The sequence below is a fragment of the Octopus sinensis genome, linkage group LG11 (assembly GCF_006345805.1).
Source record: "Octopus sinensis linkage group LG11, ASM634580v1, whole genome shotgun sequence".
Taxonomy (NCBI): Eukaryota; Metazoa; Mollusca; class Cephalopoda; order Octopoda; family Octopodidae; genus Octopus; species Octopus sinensis.
Window position 1 is genome coordinate 31,296,148 of NC_043007.1, and position 19,980 is coordinate 31,316,127.

The 19,980-nt window shown below is 39.8% G+C and overlaps 1 protein-coding gene across 1 annotated transcript in view; it reads left to right on the forward strand.

Annotated features, from left to right (window-relative positions):
• LOC115217001 (vam6/Vps39-like protein) overlaps positions 1 to 19,980 on the forward strand; it is a 132,550-nt gene that overhangs the window by 104,792 nt on the left and 7,778 nt on the right. Inside the window, exon 25 of the mRNA XM_029786520.2 lies at positions 17,170 to 17,261. Within this exon, the coding sequence (XP_029642380.1) occupies positions 17,170 to 17,261 (92 nt within the window). The remainder of the gene's footprint in view (positions 1 to 17,169; positions 17,262 to 19,980) is intronic.

The window sequence follows — 19,980 nt, forward strand, 5'->3', positions numbered from 1 at the left end:
CATTTTCTGATCTGTTACTGGTCGTGTGTGTGTGTGTTCATTATTATTTAATGTCTGTGAGATGGCAAGCTAAAAGAATCGTTAGTTAGCATGCCAGGTGAGATGCTTAGCAGTACTTCATCCATCTTTACATTCTGAGTCCAAATTCTGCTGTGGTTGACTTTGTCTTTCATCCTTTTAGGATCAATAAAATAAGTACCAGTTATGCACTGGGGTTGAAAAAACAAGTACCAGTTATGCACTGGGATCAATGCAATTGACTAGCCCCCCCCCCTTCCCCCCAATTTTAGGCCTTGTGCCTATAGTGGAAAGGATTACTTTAAAGTCTGTATTCAGTGTTGGCATGGTTTGGATGGTGTCACAGGAGGTTGTTAAGCCAGAGGACTGAGCCAAGCTCCACTGTGTGCTTTGGCAGGGCTTTTATAGCTGGATGCCCTTCCTAATGCCAACCACTTTATGGATTGGACTGGATGGTTTTTTTATGCAGCACCATCACTGGCAAGGTCTGCTTTGGCATGGTTTTTGCATTCCAAATAAATGCCAACCACTCTACAGAGTGGACTCGATGCTTTTTACATAGCACAAACACCAGCAAGGTTTTCTTTGGCATGGTTTGTATGGCCGGATGCCCTTCCAAATGCCAACCCCTTTCCGGAGTGAACTGGATATTTTTTTATGTGGGCCCCAGTACTGGCAAGATCACCAAGTAACTTGCAAGACAAAGAGACCCTCTGTGGGACAAGTTGAAATAAGTGGCTTTGCACCTGATGACGAGAAGTTGGAGTATGGGAGTATGACAGGGGGACAGAAACGGGTGTGTTGCTGCTAGAGGTAATAATACATGGGTACCCCAGTTGGAGAGAGTGAGAGAGAGAGATGGGGGGGGGGGAGATAGAGAGACTAGTAAAAGTGTCAGGAATGCTCCTAACATGAACTTCTGCTGTTTTCTGGACAGAATCCAATTTCTTTTGATGGTGTTCTGTAGGAGGAGGAGGTTGGGTGAGAGATATTGAGTAAGTTTTTCAGAATATTACTTTTAAATTGATAAGAAGTCGTTAATAAAGGGTTTCTCACACAGACAATGAAACCTGAGATATTTAGACAAGACTTAATATTACAAGTTATTGCGATCCCCTGCAGGGTTATCAGCAACATGAAATAGCTCCGTTTTTTTTTTTGCCTCTTTGATACTGGTTGGCATGTTTAGTTGGTTTTTTTTGGGGTTTTTTTTTTACCTGTACCTCTTCATCAAGTATTCACCACTAAGGCAGTGCTCCAGCATGGCCACAGTCAAATGTCTGAAACTAGTAAAAGAATGTCGTATGATTAAGAATGAGCAAACAGGCAAACCTTAACGTGCGCTCAACCTCACCAACCGAATTCCTGCCAGACTTCACCCACAACTGTCATACTATTATGAAGGACACGTTGGATAATTTAGTCATCTTGTATTTCTTTACTATCCACAAGGGGTTAAACACAGAGAGGACAAAAGGATTGAGTCGATTACATCGACCCCAGTGCGTAACTGGTACTTAATTTATCGACCCCGAAAGGATGGAAGGCAAAGTTGACCTCGGCAGAATTTGAACTCTGAACATAACGGCAGACGAAATACGGCTACGCATTTCGCCCGGCGTGCTAATGATTCTGCCAGCTCACCGCCTTTAATGTAGTCATCTTGGACATAGAGGAAGGATGGGACGGTCAAAGTTGGAATGTCTATGGTCCTGCTAGTGGCACATAAAAAGCACCATTCAAGCATAGTCGTTACCAGTACCACCTGACTGGCCTTTGTGCTGGTGGCTCGTAAAAAGCACCCACTACACTCTTGGAGTGGTTGATGTTAGTAAGGACAATCAGCTGTAGAAACCATGCCAGATCAGATTGGAGCCTGGTGCAGCCTCTGGCTTGCCAAGTCCTCAGTCAAACTGTCCAACCCATGCCAGCATGGAAAGAAGACTTTAAGTGATAATGATGATGATGAAGGTACGAGGCCAGTAATTTTGGAAGATGTGGGTTAGTGGATACCTTTGACCTCAACACATGACTGGGAGTCTCTTTCATTGACCCTGGAAGGATGAAAGGCAGCATTGACCTCAGCTAGATTTGAACTCAGAATGTAAAGAGCCAGAGGAAATATTGGATTCAAATTTTGGTACCTGCTCCTTTGTAACCATCAGTGTGATGTTAAGACAGACACACATGCATACGCGCACACACACGCGCTCCACAGTGGGACCTTCAGTTTCTGTGTACCAAATCCACTCACATGGCTTTGGTTGACCTGGGGCATAGTCTATTGTAAAAGACACTTGCCCAAGGTTCCACACAATAAGACTGACCCCAAGACCTCATGGTTGTGAAGCAAACTTCTCAACCACACATCCATCCCTGCACCTGATTGTGATGTAAATCACAAACAATTGTACATGCTCTTCTCACTAGGGCCAGTCCTCTTGTGTTAAACCTACATTATGTATATGATAAGATATGGATGCACAAGTTGAGGAGGGTTTTTTTTTTATCAAATATTTTATGTTCCACCCAGATACACAGAAATAGGACAGTTCAGTTATGACTTACTAAGTCATTTGCAAGTTCTCAACTATCTTCTCTGTTAAATAAGTAGCATAACACTTTTAAAACACGGTAATTATTCTGTTATCGTTCTTTTATCACATTCAGCCAGAGGCTGTGATCATGCTGGGGCACTTCTATTAAAGTGTATTTCACCCCCACCAGTGGAGAATTTATTTCTTTACTGCCCACAAGGGGCTACACACAGAGGGAACAAACAAGGACAGACACACGGATTAAGTCGATTATATCAACCCCAGTGCGTAACTGGTACTTATTTAATCAACCCCGAAAGGATGAAAGGCAAAGTCGACCTCGGCGGAATTTGAACTCACAACATAGCAGCAGACGAAATACCGCTAGGTATTTCGCCCGGCATGCTAACGTTTCGGCCAGCTTGCCGCCTTAGACTTCTCGCAGCAGAGAATTGAACCCCAGTCTGCTACAGCTGAGGAGTAAACGTAGGAAATTTCTTTTGAAGAAGTCAGTCTCTTGGTGATTTTCACCTCCAGTTGCAGAAATTTTATTTCCAAATTATTATTTCTTCTGCCTTTTTGAAGGTGGAGGTATTGTTTCAGTCGTGTTTGTTTGTTTGTCCATGGACAAGATATCTCAAGAACCAGTGGATGGATTCCGATGAAACTTTCGGGAATGTTTGGCCTCGTGACTGGCATGAACTGATTAGATTTTGGGATCGATCTGGTACCAGACAAGGATTCTGGATTTTTTTTAAGATATTTTACTTACTTTTTGAGAGCGGTCGAGTTCATTTTTAGTGATCTCATTTGTGAGAGCAGTTGAGTTTATTTCAGATATTCTCATTTTAAAAAATCCTCTCCGGCTAATCGTTGAGAGGATGTTGGTGTTGCCTTGGCAGAAGTTTTCTCTCATTGAGTGCTCTTGTTATACTCTTTCTTTTACTCTTTTACTTGTTTCAGTCATTTGACTGTGGCCATGCAGGAGCACCACCATTAGCCAAGCAAATCGACCCCAGGACTTATTCTTTGTAAACCTAGTACTTATTCTATTGGTCTCTTTTTGCCGAACCGCTACATTACGAGGATGTAAACACACCAGCATCGGTTGTCAAGCGATGTTGGCAGGACAAACAGACACACAAACATATACACACACACACATACATACATATATAACGACGGGTTTCTTTCAAATCCACTCACAAGGCTTTGGTCGGCCCAAGGCTATAGTAGAAAACACTTGTCCAAGGTACCATGCAGTGGGACTGAACCCAGAAGCATGTGGTTTGTAAGCAAGCTACTTACCACACAGCCACTCCTATTTTTATTAGGTGACAAACTCGCAGAATCGTTAACTCACCTGACAAAATGCTTTGTGGCATTTTCATCAGTCTTTGTGTTCTGAGTTCAAATTCTGCCAAAGTGGACTTTGCTTTTCATCCTTTCAGGACCAATAGATTAAGTACCAGTGAAACACCCTGGGGTCAGTGGAATCAACTCATCCCCTCCCCCAAAATGGCTGCCCTTGTCGCAAAATTTGAAACCATCATTATTATCACCTGAGAGCAGAATAGGTACATACTACATCTCCTACCCAGCCTTTTCAGTTACCTTTCTCCCCCCACTCCCCACCTCAAACCATTTTGGCTGCCCATGTGGCAAAATTTGAAATCATCATCATCATCATTATTATTACCTGAGAGTAGATTAGGCAATCAACTATTGCCTTCCCCCAAAATTTCAGGCCTTGTGCCTTTAGTAGAAAGGATTATTATTATTGTTATTATTATTATCATCATCATCATCATTGCCTTTGCACATCTTCTAACACTGGAGATGTACTACGGTGTCAGCTGTTCACTACCAGTGAACTAAGGTAACACCCCTTATTTTTCGAGCACCTTCCGGAGTATTCGAGTGGTTCCGAGCAGTGCTATTATTATTATTACTATTATTATTATTATTGTTTCTTTTCCATTGCTTAGTGAGTGCTGGATGTTTCTCTAAATTGGTAACATAATCAGTTGCTGGTTAATATATTTACTACAAGGGAATTACCATTTCGAAATTCAACCAACGACTGCAAAATTCTTAGCAGAGAGAGAGAAGCAGGCATGAAAACATACGTTAGTGAAGAAACGTAATCACCTGACTTATTCACTGTACTGATTAATTTAAAATGCGTTGCCAAGAGTGATTCATACCTTTTATCTTATCGTATTAACTAGTTATTCAGATAAAACAACAACTGCAACAACAACAGCAAAAATCTGAGTATAAGAGGAATCGGATATTGTCTGCAAGAGAAAAGACTGTTGATGTGTCTCATCATTATCCTAATGTCCACTTTTCCATGCTTGTATGGGTTGGATGGTATTTGTTGAGGTAGATTTTCTACGGCTGGGTGCCCTTCCTGTTGCTTACCCTCACTTGTTCCGAAGTTAGGTAAGTCTTCCCCTGTGGCCGGACATGCCAACTCGAATTACATTGTGGGGCCACTTTAATCTCAAAGTTTTTTGAGGGCCGCTTGTAATACTGACAGAATTGAAAGCATTTTTGCTTTCTCATGCTATTATTACAATAATGAATGAACAATCATTGATTCAACATCAAATATTATCGTTGCAAAAACAGTAGTATATATATATTTTTTTTATTTTCATTAAAATCTTTAATTTTTGATAAAATATTTAAAATCCTTGATTAAATAAACAGTAATTTCAAGAAAGTACCAAGTGGGCTGCAAGATAAAAGTCTGTGGGCTGCAGGTTGGCCAGTCCTGTATTAGAACATCCACATTTAATTAAGGATAAATATCACCTGTCGGTATTAATATTACTTGTGTCACTAATGAATATTTGTTAATGAGCTGCATGGATACAATGAAGCAGGCTCTTGTTTTGCTGTTTATTCTTTGATGTCGTCATTCCACAGAAAATGGACCAAAACCAAGAGCCTGGCTGATTGTATGAATGCAGCACAGCACAGAAGTCACTGGCCCCTGGGAGGGATCCTGGCTGATGGCTGGCTTCGAAACCATCGTGCTTGTCGTTCAGCTTGTTTTAGTCATCATGGCCACTCATTCACTCCTGCTGAATCTTATGTAAACTTAGTATGGGGAGCTCTGAATCGATGATATTCACACAGCCTCTGCCTACTCGAGCGTGACATTGTAAATATATGTATGTGTAATGAAGTGCTTCAATGATTTCCTGCTACTCTCTCCAATCTCCGATCGCACAAACAAAAGCCGCAGAGCATGAATTGGAACTGCTTATTGGAGGAGACCATCTCTTTTATTGTGGTTCTGCGTCTCACTCTGGAAATATAACATTTGTAATTTACTCGCTCGAAACAAAGAACCAGGCTCGTTAATTAAAGAATTAATAAATTATGCTCTCTAAATATGGGGGAGAGAGAAGAGAGGACACAGAGAGAGAGAACATGCTGAAGTGTTTGTTGTGAGCTGGTCAATCAATTTGCAAGATATAGCAGCCAAATTCTATCAGCTCAGTCAACCTTCTATTTTAAAATAGGAAGGAGACATCATATATATGATAGACATCTAGATATGCGAAAAAGGAGAGATGAGTTCGATTCAGTACCTGGTTTTAATCAGGGTCCTAAAGAGCAATTATTACAGGCAAGTAAACAAGCTAACAAAAGTCCCCTTTGAGCAAGATCATCTGATCTTGCGAATTGCCCTCAAATCACCTCCCTATAGTCATCATCATCATCTTCATCATCACTATCATCATCTAATGTCTGCTTTTCCATGCTTGCATGGGTCTGACAGAATAGAAGGATATGAATGTATGATATGGAGACAAAAGCTTGTGTCTTGCTGAACAGGAAGAATACATGCTCTCCTTAGCTGGAGAGAGAGAGGGGGAGAAAGAGAGAGCACTGATGATACAAAGTGAATATCAGAGAGAATAGGAATTGAGCAACAGAAAAGGTGGGTGGTTTTTATAAGTGTTCTTGAGTCTTTGTTAATCTTTAAGTACAGCTCTTTTTTTTTTTTTTTTCCATTTTTGCCAGAAAGAGGAAGTGTTGTTCTTTTAACTATTGAGAAGTCTACTCATTGAGGAGAGGAAGCAGATAAGTAATTAAACCTGCCTCTGTCATTGGTTCTAAAGTGGACCACAACTTCTGGGTCTAGTAGCACCAATAGCTGCCCTTAGCTCACTGTTTTTGTTGCTGTTTTATAATCCTGGGCTAGCCCTAATTGAGTATGATTGAAGATATTCCAGCTGTGAAGATCCTGTGCTTTTTATTTATTTATTCGAATTAATATATTCATGGTAAGCATGGTGTGGGGTAAGAAGTTTGCTTCTAACCACATGGTTTCAGGTTCAATCCCACTGTGTGGAACCCTGGACAAATATCTTCTACTATAGCCTTGGGCCAATCAACGCCTTGTGAGTGAATTTGGTAGACAGAAACTGAAAGAAGTCTGGTGTGTTTGTGTGTGAATGTGTGCGTGTGTGTGCATGTTTGTGTCTGTGCATGCACTAGTGTAGCTAGTGTGTGTGCTACCCAGGGTGGCCCTTCTGTTTGCTGCCCCCAGACCCCACAAAAAAGCACATTGCCTACAGATGATCCAGAAGTGCTGCCCCTTTAAAAGTGCCGCCCCAGGTGGACTACCCCCAACCAACCCACTAGCTATGCTAGTGTGTGACTGTGTGTATGTGCATGTGTGTTTACGTGTGTGTGTGCGTGCATCTGTGTTTGTGTTTGTTACTGTTTCCTTGTCTTGGCCTCAAATGAAAGTTGTAAACAAGTGTCACTTCCACGCAAGCAGTGTCCTTCTTTTCCAATTTTCCATAAAAGCAAGTGTGGTCATGGGGGAAATTTTCATCTTACTTGGAGACAGGTGAGGGTTTGCAGCAGGAAGGGCATCCAGCCATCGGTAATCTGCCCCAACAAATTCTGGCTATTCCATGTAAACATGGTAAAAATGGACATTGAATTGATGAGAATAATGTTGGAAAATTAGCTGTTGTTTCTAGTAAGGCATGCCACCACATAGAAGCTTCTGTCCCTTCGGCGTGGCTGGTGGTAAGTCTTACTCCTGTGCTGCTGGGGATACTCGGCCACTCTTGGTTATTTAGTGCATCTGTGGGCTTAACAATTATTGTGGAGTGGTGCCAGGTTTGTTAGCGGGGATGGAGTGTGTATTGTGTCAGAAGTCAGACCCCTAGTGCCGGATGGGAGGGGAGGGGGCGTGGCAGGGCTGTGTTGAGTAGGGAGAGATTTATTAAGCAATCAACATTATTATTATTATTGTTGTTATTATTATTATTGTTATTCACTTCCTGTTGAAGATTAACCGGGTGTAAGTAGTAGAACAAGAGAGATGGTGAGATGTGGTGGAAGGTAGGTTTTGATGTGATGGTGGGGGCGGGGTCATGTGCGGCAGGTGGGGTGCAGGAAATGGGAGTGAGAAGATGTTTCAGTGAGGGTGGTGCTGGTGAGAAGAATATTTTTAGAACTTCTTGTAGTAGAAAACTGGATACTTACAATAATCTATGAAGTTTTGGCATGACGATGGTGGTGGTGGTGGTGGTGGACTTAATATACATAACACTTTCACTACCATCAACATTACCATCACCACCAATAACAGCACTACCACCACCACCATCACCACTATTACCACCACCACCATTACTACTACTACCATCACCACCACCACCATCATCACCTTACCATCACCATTACCACCATGACCACCACCACCACTATAATCCACCATCACTATTACCACCACCGCCATGACCACCACCACCATGACCACCTCCACTACCATCACCATTACCACCATCACTATTACCACCACAACCACCATCACCACCACCACCGTCAACACCACTACCACCAACAACAATAATAAGAGATAAGCCAAGAAATTATTGCTGTGCCTTATGGACACATCCCAGAGCAGCTGGGATAATTCCCTGGGACACTTGTGGCCATTGGAAAATAGCTGATACCAGCTGTCCTGATTATCTGGGTGCTTCAATTGTTGTAGACTCCCACCACCACCATCCCCTGGACCACCAGATTCCACTTATGAGGGATAAATAAACTTTTTAATATAAGGGATGAAAAAAGTGGGCAAGCTGGCAGAATTGTTAGCACACCAGGCAAAATGTTTAGCAGCATTTTGCCTGGCCTTGGGTTCTGAGTTCAAATTCTGCCGAGGTCGACTTTGTCTTTCATCTTTTCAGGGTCGATAAAACAAGTATCAGTTGAGTACAGGGTTCAATGTAATCAGCTTGTCCTCACCCTTGAAATTGCAGGCCTTGTGCCAAAATTTGAAACCAACATACGAAACAAGAAGTTGAAAAGTGTATTGTAGCTTTGAAGGGTAATAACAAAAAAAAAAAGGTATTATAACAAGGCGTGGCTGTGTGGTAAGAAGCTTGCTGCCCAACCACATGGTTCCAAGTTCAGTCCCACTGCGTGGCACCTTGGGCAAGCGTCTTCTACTATAGCCTCAGGACGAACAAAGTCTTGTGAGTGGATTTGGTAGATGGAAACTGAAAGAAGCTTGTCGTATATATATATATATATAATGGACTTTCCCATCATTAGATGATGTATGAGGATTTCACAATTTCTTCTTTCTTTATTGCTCACAAGGGGCTAAACATAGAGGGCACAAACAAGGACAGACAAAGGGTTTAAGTCAATTAGATCGACCCCAGTGCGTAACTGGTACTTAATTTATTGACCCCGAAAGGATGAAAGGCTAAGTCAACCTCGGTGGAATGTGAATTCAGAACGTAACGGCACACAAAATACCACTAGGCATTTCGCCCAGGGTGCTAACGTTTCTGCCAGCTCCTCGCCGCTTTAGGATTTCACAATTTCTTACTGAACAACCACACACAGGATTTATTTCTAGGAATCAAATGTTTGTGTTGAGATAAACTCACTCTCTTTCCATCAAATTGATATTACCTGTACAGGTGCAACTGGGTGCCACAAATCAGGTGACAAAATGATCGCAGAGCAATGTGAAATGAAGTGCTTGCTCAAGAACGCAATGCAACTCCTGGTCTGGGAATTGAACCCATGATCTCACAATTGTGAGGGCAACACCCTAAACCACTAAGCCATGCACCTTCACACACACACACACACATTTTAACTGAATTATGCTACTAAGAGTGTTAATGATAAGGTTGCTTGGGGCTAAGTGACATCAACAACAATAACAAAACCCACAGTAACAAGACCTTGGTCAGTTCAGTTGGATTAGGCGTAGGGAAGGCCACAATGATTCTTGTTGAATACCACAAAGTCAGACCCTAACGAGAAATATATTCCAGGATTGAGTGTGAGATGCAGGGTCGGGTGTGAGGGTAAGGTCGGCTGTGAGGTGCAAAGTTGACTGAGGAACAGGGTCAGGTGTGGGGTGCAGGGTCGGGTGTGAGGATCAGGGTCAACTGTGAGGAGCAGGGTCAGGTGTGAGGTCCAGGGTTGGGTATGAGGTGCAGGGTTGGGTATGAGGTGCAGGGTTGGGTATGAGGTGCAGGGTTGGGTATGAGGTGCAGGGTTGGCTGTGTGGTTAAGCTGTTTCCTTCCAAACCCCATGGTTTCAAGTTCAGTCCCACTGTATGACACTCTGAGCAAGTGCCTTCCAATATACCCCTGGGTAAACTCAAGCCTTGTGAGTGGATTTGCTAGATGGAAACTGAAAGAAGCATGTTGCAAAGTATACATGTGTGTGTGATGGAGGGAGAGAGAGAGAGAGAGAGAGAGAGAGAGACTCCTTGTCTTGACAGAGTACCATAATTGTATATGAGTGATGATTGTCCCTTGTCATTCATTTGCAATCTTCTGTGAAAACATGTCTGGCCACGAGGAACCATTACCTTGCTTGGAAGCAGGTGAAGGTTGGCAACAGGAAGGGCATCCAGCTGTAGAAAATCTGTCTCAAAAAAACTCTCTCTGACTTGTGCAAGCATGGACAAGTGGCTGTTAAAACAATAATGATAACGAGCTGACCTTTGATCGAAAATCTTCCCACCATGACCATCTCGTCTTACCTGTAGCTGGAAGAGAACCAGAAAATAGATTTTATGATCTGTTTATTTCAAGTGTATTATCGATATTCTCCATTGCTGTCTGCAAGTTGGTGTGTGACAATGAATGAGAAAGCCATTTGGGTGGAGTGACTGCATCTAAGAGAACAAGGCTGCATTAATGGTGATTGATTGGGTGATTGATTGATCGATTGATTAGAGGATGGGAAGCACGAAAGAAGCATTAAGAAACATTGCCGCTTACAAAGAATGCCAGTGTAACATGGACAGCTACGTGTGTGTGTGTGTGTGTGTGGTCAGTAGATCATTTATCCCCAAAAGAAGCATACTCTATGTTAGAGTAGCAATATATTTGTAAGAAGTTAAATATATGTCCGGACATAGAGTGACCAATGGTTGTACATCCATAAAGCATTTAGCCTTATAGACGACTCATCAGACTCCAGCCACTGGAATCTGATGAGCTGTCTATAAGGCTAAGTGCTTTATGGATCTGAAACCTCTGGTCACTCTGTGACCAGCCATATAATTAACTTCCTGTATCATCATCATCATCATCATTTAATGTCTATTTTCCATGCTGGCATATATATATATATATATATATATATATACATATTATATATATATATATATATATATATATATATATATATATATATATATATATACATATATAATATATATATATATATATACATATACATATATATATATATATATATATATATATATATACATATACATATATATATATATATATATACATATATATATATATATATATACATATATAATATATATATACATATATATATAATACATATATATATATATACATATATAATATATATACATATATATATAATATATATATATATATATATATACATATATATATATAATATATATATTATATATATATATATATATATATATATATTATATACATATATATATATAATATATATATATATATATATAAGAGAATAAGTGTACGTATGTCGCTATAGATAAAATAAAATACAAACTGGGACAAGAACGCAAAACATCTGGACAACTAGGTGATACAAAAAGGGACAACAAAACATCCAGATAGACAATACAAAAAAAAACACGGACGGGTCATTCGAAGCCTTTTATCTTGACTGAAGATAAAAGGCTTCTGTGTTTTTTTTTGTATCGTCTATCTGGATGTTTTGTTGTCCCTTTTTGTATCACCTAGTTGTCCGGATGTTTTGCGTTCTTGTCCCATTTTGTATTATATTCTATATATATATATATATATATATATATATATATATATATACACACATATGAATGTGTGTGCATGTGTTTGTGTGTACCCTTGTTTGATATCACGTGATGGTTGTAAATGAGCACCACTGTCATACAAGCAGCGCTGTTTGTTTAAAGTTTTCCATGGAAAGCATATCTGGCCATGGGGAAATATCATCATTCTTGGAAACAGGTGAGGATTGGCAACAGGAAGGGCATCTGACCATAGAAAATTTGGCTGACCCATCTGAGCATGGAAAAGTGATCATTAAATGATGATGATGATGATCGATAGTGCTTACATAATATCCTTGGTCTATAAACATTATAACTTATTTTGTATTTTGTAGGTTTCATTTCTGTTCTCACGCCTACATTTAGCAGGAACTAGGATAAGATTATTACCTTGTTATTTAAGATTCTAGATTAATTATGAGTTAAAACAAGTTCCCAGTAATTAAATAGATATATTTGCATACTGAAATGTTTGTATTTAATGAGTGTGTGTGTATATGTGTGTATGTGAGCATATTAATATTTTTAACTACTTATTAAGGTTTTTTTAACTTTGTTGTGGTTACAACTCATAATCTTAAATAATTAAATAATTAAGTTGATTAATAATCTAATGTCTAACACAGACTTGGCCATATTGCTAAGAAATTTGATTTGCAAAAGACCTATTTCTTTACTACCCACAAGGGGCTAAACACAGAGGGGAAAAACAAAGACAAACGGATTAAGTCGATTATATCGACCCCAGTGCGTAACTGGTACTTAATTTATCGATCCGAAAGGATGAAAGGCAAATCGACCTCGGCGGAATTTGAACTCAGAACGTTTCTGCCAGGACCAAGTTTCTCTATTTGATCCCACTCTGCAGTACATTGAGGAAATGTCCTCAAAGTTCTGCATCATCCCCCATGCCTTGGGAGTGAAATTTAGACTAGGGAAACTATGCAGAAGCCTGTCTGATGGACTGCACCGTATGGGATGGTACTGACACTCTGTCGGTTACAATGATGAAGGTTCCAGTGGTTCTGATCAACTGAAAATCAATGTGCAAGTGGCTGAGTACTCCACAGACATGCAGTACCTCTACCATAGTTCACAGGGAGATTCAGCTGGATATGGAATGTGACAGGGTTGGCCCCTTTGGAAAACAGGTGCTACTCATTTTTTGCCAGCTGGGTAAGCTGGAGCAACACGAAGTAAAGTGTCTTGCTCAAAGGCACAATGTGTCACTGGGAATTGAACTCACGACCTTAAGATTATGAGCCAAATATCCCGAACCACTAAGCCATGGGATTGTGGATTGACTCTATTGTCTTGTCTAATGTTATTCAACTGGCCCTTGGGGACCCTTAGTGGAGTCCATTCTGTTGCAAGCATTTTGTGTACAATTGAGGGTAACTCAGAATTGGGTGTGAGATGTTTTGGTGCCCCTGCCTTCTTGGCATTGCTGAGTCACCTATGATTTATTTGACATCAGATATTTTAATATCTCTCTCATTTTTCACCCCCCCCCCTCTCTGCTTGTAGGTGTGGGCATGTGTCTTTCAGTGGAGATGAGAAGAGGCAAAGTGTTTATGTCAGTTGCGTTCAATTAATGAATTGTAATCTGTCTGTCCATCCACAGGTGCTATTACAACAGTAATAGCACCTGTGGACAGACAGACAGATTACAAACCTCACCTGTATTACTATTTCTATTACCATATTGGTTTCAAATTTTTGGCACAAGGACAGCAGTTGTTTGGTGGGGGGAGGTGGTAAGTCAATTACATTAACTCCCTATTGCTCAACTTATATCATCGACCCCAAAAGGATGAATCGCAAAGTCGGTCTTGATGAAATTTGAACTCAGAATGTAAATACAGATAAAATACCTCTGAGCATTTTCCCTGGCCAAGTAACGATTTTACCTGCTTACCACCTTCATCACTATTACCATATCACTACTACTACTACTACTATTCTTTTCTACTATAGGCACAAGGCTTGAAATTTTGGGGGCAAGGGCCAGTCGATTATATCGACTCCAGTATGCAACTGATAATTAATTTATTGACCCTGAAAGGATGAAAGACAAAGTTGACCTCAGCAGAATTTGAACTCAGAGCATAAAGACAGATGAAATATCACTAAGCATTTCACCCAGTGTGCTAACGATTCTGCCAACTTGCCGCCTTTACTACTACTACTATTAATCACTACTGTGCACCTGCTAAATACAAAGCCCTGTCAACATGCTTGTGATCCTTCTACATCTCCTGTACACCATAGCTTATAGTGGGTGCACTGTATGAAATTGCTCCTCATCATCATCACTTCGTGTCTGCTTTTCCATGCTGGCATGGGTTAGATGGCTTACACTGGAACCAGTAAGCTGAAGAGCTGCACCAGGCTCCAGTCTGATTTTGGCTTGGTTTCTATGGCTGGATGCCCTTCCTAATGCCAACCACTCCACAGAATGTACCAGGTGCTTTTTATGTGCCACTGCCACGGGTGCCTTTTACATGTCACCAGCACTGGCCATGACTATGATGTCACTTAGCTTGATGTGTCTTCTGATGCACAGCAAATTGCTAAAAATCTCTGCCTAGTCTTTTGCTACCTGTCAAACCGTAATGATTCCCAGGTGTCTTCTTTACTGCAAATGGAAACCGTTGTTTCAGAGATGTTACTTACCTGGCAAATAAGTTGGTTTCATACTGTGCGTTGAAGGTAGAACAATTAGTAAAAGGTGCAGGTGTGTCTGTGTGGTGAGAGGTTTGTTTCCCAACCACATGGTCCTGGGTTCAGTCCCACTGCGTGGCACCTTCTTCTATAACCTCAGGCTGACCAAAGCCTTGTGGGTGGATTTGGCAGACTGAAACCGAAAGAAACTCATTGTGTGTGAGTGTGTGTATGTGGTGGGATGTCATTTTGTTTGAACCCAGCCTCAGTTGGTAACTGGTGTTGGTGTGGTTATGTTCCTGTAACTTAGCAGTTTGGCAAAAGAGGCTGATAGAATAAGTAACCAGGCTTTAACAAAAAAAAAAGCACTGTGGTTGATTTATTCAACTAAAGTCCTCCAAAGCAGTGCCTCAGCATGGCCAGAGACTAATGACTGAAATGAGTTAAAAATGATTATAGCCTGGACCCTATTCAGAAACATGAAAACTGTTAACTTCACTTAACCCTTTAGCTTTCGGATTATTCTGTCAAATGTAAAGCTTATGTTTTCACACCATTTTAAATTAACCCAGCATCAGTTCATGGCTTTGGAGTTTCAATGATGTGATTGTTTATTTTTAGAATGACACTCTAAGGTAGTTATGAAAAACCAGATCTGACCAGTTTGAAGATAAAACAGGAATATTTTGGCCAGATACGGCCAGTTTAAGCACTAAAGGATTAAACAGTTATTATTTGGTGATAACATTTTTATCCCATCAACTGCAACCTGGTCCATAGACATGCAGTTGCAATTCATATGGATCCATGTCATTGCTTAGGTCACAGTTGGTACAACGAAAATTTTGTCACCAAAAAATAAAAGTTTAAGTGAAGTCGACAGTTTTTGTGTTTTCAAAATAACTGATATGTATCTTCCATGCTGTAATTGTTAAAAATGTCATCTTTGCTTGGTTTAATATTTCATATTTGGAATTTTATCTCTAATTCTTTGAGATATTCAGCTATGAGAACTAGGTCATTGTTACAGAGAAGTCTGTTAGAATTGTCAGTCACAACATCAAGGTTGTTTAGCATTTGCCATCAAAGTAAATCTGTAAGAGAACTCTTATAGAAATGGTCCTTTTGCTCCTCTGCCGATTCTGATTGTGTTGCAAATGCAGAGATCAGTGTTGCTGCTGTATTACCCACAACCCATCTTTGTTTAATTATTCCGACACATATGCTGATCATCATCACCATCATCATCATCATTTAACGTCTGTTTTCCATGCTGGCTTGGGTCAGACAGTTTGACTGGAGCTGGCTAAGCCACCAGGCCACATTGCCTGTTCTAGCACAGTCCCTACAGCTGGATGCTCTTCCTAATGCCAACCACTCCACAGAATGTACTGGGTTAGGGCCGACCAAAGCCTTGAGTGGTTTTGGTAGACAGAAACTGAAAGAAGCCCATCGTATATATATATATATATATATATATATGTATGTGTGTGTGTGTGTATATATATATATATATATATGTGTGTGTGTATATATATGTATATGTGTGTATGTATATGTTTGTGTGTCTGTGTTTGTCTGCCAACATTGCTTGACAACCAATGCTGGTGTGTTTACATCCCCGTCAGTTAGCGGTTCGGTAACAGAGACCGATAGAATAAGTACTAGGCTTACAAAGAATAAGTCCTGGGGTTGATTTGCTCGACTAAAGGCAGTGCTCCAGCATGGCCACAGTCAAATGACTGAAACAAATAAAAGAATGTGTGCTGCTGAAATTGGAGTGTGCATCTAATATTCCTACCTGTCTTTTATGCCATCAGATATGGTTCTTTATTTATTCCCTGCCCTGGTAATGATTTGTCTGTTCTGTCCACTTGAGCATCTGCAACTAACCCAGAAAAATTTTCATGTGTTCCTTGTCCCACCACACCAGTTGACAATTGACATTTGGTTGCTTTACATCACTCTAACTTGGCAGTTCAGCAAAACAGATTGATAAAATAAGTGCCAGACTTACTAAAAAACAAAACAACAAAAAAAAATACTGAAGTTGATTTGTTTGATTGAACCATTCAAGGTGTGTGCTCCAGCATGGCTGCAGTCCAATGAGTGAAACCAGCGAGAGATAAATGATATTCGTAAAAGATAATGGGAGACATTATTTGGCTGAGTGTATGCTTTCAGAAACTGAAGGTAACCTTCTTGGATCAAGGGTGGACGGGTAGGGTGAGAACAACCTACCATTAGTTATGTACCATTGTTGTGTTTGTGGCACTTTACAAATATTCTGGATATCTCAGTCAGAGTCTATTGTTAGCTGTTAATGTGGGATCACATTTTATATGCTACCATACAGAATGGTAATATTAACACAGAATCTTTACAATTTTCAGGAATTATCTGTGGTTCTTTTGATGGTTTTTCTGTTATTTTTAAAACGATATTTCTGCAGCCTTTTATATGCTTTCATTGCCAGCATAAATGTTATCAAGATAAGCTTGGCTCACCAGGTATTATCTCCTTCATTGATTTTTTTTTATATTTCTTCAGCAACCATCACTGTTTTATCATTAATGTTGTATCTTTTATGACTTCAGGTGATCAAAGAGCACATGAAATTTTCTAAAATAAAATGTGTCATCACAGAAGAGAAAAATTGTCGAGTTTGCAAGAAAAGAATAGGAAACAGGTATGTTAATTACAAAACCTTTTGTTTCATTAAGCTATGAACCGTTAAGGGCTTTTTATTTTCTACTCAAATGTTTGACCCTTTAACATAGTGGTACTTAACCCCTTTTTTTTTTGCAGCCCCCACCTCATTTTTATGTAGTTGTTATACCTGGTGTCTGCCTAATTGGCAAATGAAATATCACAACTAAACACGGATAATAATTTATTAATTTTACTCTAAAAATGGATTGTATAAGCTTTTAACCATGAAATGATAAAAAATTAATTAAGACAAAAGTTGTAAATTTACTATATTCGTTGCAAGTTAATGACTTCCCTCTGCCTGACGAGATCTCATTTTATTTTAATAGCCATCACTAGTTTTATCGTGTATAATATAATTACTACTATAGGTCAAATTTAGTAGGTTGCCTTATCACCCACTAAAGCCTTCAACATGCCCATCACATCCTTGAGAGTGGTACTGCCCATGTTGAGACCCTTACTTTAGCATTTAAACTGGCCAAATCCAACCAAAATAATCTACCTGTTTTATGTCCAGATCAGCCAGATCCAGCCTTTCACCCCTGTCCTACAATGTCTTTCTAAAAATACACAATCACATCGTCGAAATCTTGAAGCAATGCACGATTAATTCAAAACAATGTGGATAAATAAGCTTTAAATTTGACAGATTAATCAGAATGTTAAAGGGTGGATTAACTGTATAGGCACAGGTGTGGCTATGTGGTTAAAAAGCTTGCTTGCTAACCATGTTGGCTTCAGGTTCAGTCCTACTGTGTGGCACTTTGAGAAAGTGGATTTGGGTGATGGAAACTGAATGAAACCTCTTATATATATTTGTTTATGTGTGTATATATATATGTGTGTGTGTGTAGCCTTGTCCTGATATCACTTGATGGTTATAAATGAGCATCACTATCATACAAGTGATATTGTCTGTCTTCAGTCTTCTATGAAAAACATGTCTGACCAAGGGGCAAATATTCCTTTCCACTATAGGCTCAAGGCCTGAAATTTTGGGGGAGCGGGTAAGTTGATTACATCAGCCCTAGTGTTCAACTGGTATTCATTTTATCAAGCTGGCCGAAACGTTAGCACGCCGGGCGAAATGCTTAGCAGTATTTCGCCTGCCGCTACGTTCTGAGTTCAAATTCCGCCGAGGTCGACTTTGCCTTTCATCCTTTCGGGGTCAATTAAATAAGTACCAGTTACGCACTGGGGTCGATATAATCAACTTAATCCGTTTGTCTGTCCTTGTTTGTCCCCTAAATGTTTAGCCCCTTGTGAGTAGTAAAGAAATAGGTATTTATTTTGTCGAGCCTGAAAGGATGAAAGTCAAAGTTGACAATGGAGGGATTTGAAACCAGAACATAAAGACAGACAGAATGCTGCAAAGCGTACTAATGATTCTGACAGTTTGCCACTGTGGGGGAAATATTACGTTGTTTGGAAGCAGGTGAGGGTTGCCAGTAAGAAGGGTAATTGGCCATAGAAAATCTGCCTCAATGAATTTGGTCAGGCTCATGCAAACGTGGAAAATTGGACCTGAAATGGTGATGATGATGTTCAAAACAATAAGCAAAATAATGGTAGCAATTCATCAATGTCCTATTGGCTTCCTGTCTCAGCAGGACTTGGCATCGGTGCACAGTTAAACCAGCATGGGTTCCTCTTGGAATCATTCTGTCTTATAAAAACAACCAATCCAATAACATTGAAGAGTCAATATTGTCATAAAAAAAAAAACTGTTTTTCATTAGGTAGAACTAGATGTTATCAATGAGAATGAAGAGTTAAATATTTTGGCAATTATGCCACCTAACTGCAACACAAGAAACACTCAGATTCTAACTGTTACAGAACATATTATTAACTAAGTTTTTATCTTAAGATTTTCTGGTTGGTGGCCAACAAATGTTTATAAATTTTTCTCTTTTCCTCGTCTCTGTTTTACTTGTAATTTGCCAATTTTGTTTTGCCCTATTCTCATCATTTCTAAGATTTTTTAAAACTTCTGTCTATTCCTGTCTTTAGTTAATATACCCACCATAACCACCTCCACCACCACCATCACTTTTCTCACTCGTTAAGTTACAAAACGTGTCTGTTATTTTTAGTGATCCATTAGTGCAAACTCTAGTTTCTGAGGCAAAGCTTGAAGCAAAAGCTAGAACAGTTGTGTTAGTATTTATTAGTCTGTCTATGTATATAGTAGTAAGCAGTATTTGATATCTGAAGTTCTGTCTGTTCCCTTTCTGCTACAAAAAAAAATAGTACTCTACTGATAAATTAGTGATGAAGGTTGGAAAAAAAATGACTAATTTCTTTTGATTAATTTCGTTTAAAACCTGACCTTCTGTGTTCGACACCTGAATAGTTTTGTTGCTATGTGAAACATGGCCTACATAGACTCACCTACAAATAACCTGCAAACTTCTTATATTTTACTGCATGAAAAATAACAGGCCATAGTAGAAGACACTTGCCCAAGGCGTCACACAGTGGCAGTGGACCCAAGTACCCCTCCCCCCCCCCACTTGTTCATTTACTTATAATATGATCCATGGAGTGCTCATCAATCTGGAGATAAATAATGAACAGGGTGGTTTAGAAATTAGGCCAAGAATGAGAAAAGATTAAACAAAATGACTGGAGTCGGATGTGTAGACATCATTGTTTTAGTGTTCAATTTTGCATGCTTATGGGGTTGGATG